This window comes from Pterocles gutturalis, unplaced genomic scaffold, assembly GCF_000699245.1.
Source record: "Pterocles gutturalis isolate BGI_N339 unplaced genomic scaffold, ASM69924v1 scaffold25431, whole genome shotgun sequence".
Classification (NCBI taxonomy): domain Eukaryota; kingdom Metazoa; phylum Chordata; class Aves; order Pterocliformes; family Pteroclidae; genus Pterocles; species Pterocles gutturalis.
This window is the reverse complement of record NW_010101124.1, coordinates 294-1,052: the sequence shown is the minus strand read 5'-3', so window position 1 is coordinate 1,052 and position 759 is coordinate 294. Positions and strand designations below refer to the sequence as shown.

Genomic DNA, 759 nt, shown 5'->3' with positions numbered 1-759 from the left:
GCCATGCTGATGAGGGAGCGGAGCTGCACCAACTTCAGTGGCCCCACTTGCCGGGGGTCCTGACCCTCCAGCCAGCGCAACGCTGTCTCGAGACCTTTGATGGCTTCCCGAGCCGTGGGCAACAAAGCATCCCCTCCTTCCCCAGCCCTTCTGCCACCCCCATCTCTGCCAGCTGCCTCCTCCTCATCCTCCTCTACCCTGCAGCCCCCAGGGCCTTCCTCCTCAGCATCCTCTTCCCCATCATCCTCCTCAGTACCAGGGGCCGCATCATCCAAATGCAACCAGTTGGCCACCTCCTCGGGAGCCAAGCGTTTGTAGGCCAACGCGGCCAAGTGAGTCAGGTCGCTAAAGACTTTGCTGTCCCCACTGCCTTCCTCCCTGTGCGGGGGGTCTCCATGATCATCTTCCCCAGGCTGGGGCTCAAAGGCGGCGCGCAGCCCCAGCAGCCAGCACTTCTCGATAGAGCCAGGGGGGATGAGGTCCCAGGAGAGGCCAGCCAGGTACAACATGTCCTTGAGGAGGAAGGACTGCACAAAATCCATGGGGCCACCCGAGCTGCCGCCACCGGCCACGCACGAGACGGCCAGGCGCAGCAGTTCCCGCTTGTAGAGCTGTTTGAAGGTGGACACCACCCCCTGTTCCAGTGGGGCTGGAATTCGGCCTCCTCCTCCCACCGAACCACTCCCGGCAGGGCCCTTGGAGAGGAAGAGCGCACGGATGGAGCCGTCGGGGGTCTGCCGGCGCGGGGGCTCCCTGGGT

At 64.6% G+C, this 759-nt stretch overlaps 1 protein-coding gene across 1 annotated transcript in view; it reads right to left on the bottom strand.

Annotated features, from left to right (window-relative positions):
• The window catches only part of TIGD5 (tigger transposable element derived 5), a gene marked incomplete at its 5' end in the record, with an annotated part of 2,552 nt that overhangs the window by 1,630 nt on the left and 163 nt on the right, over positions 1-759 (bottom strand). Inside the window, one exon of the mRNA XM_010082404.1 lies at positions 65-753. Coding sequence (XP_010080706.1) covers positions 65-753 — 689 coding nt within the window. The remainder of the gene's footprint in view (positions 1-64; positions 754-759) is intronic.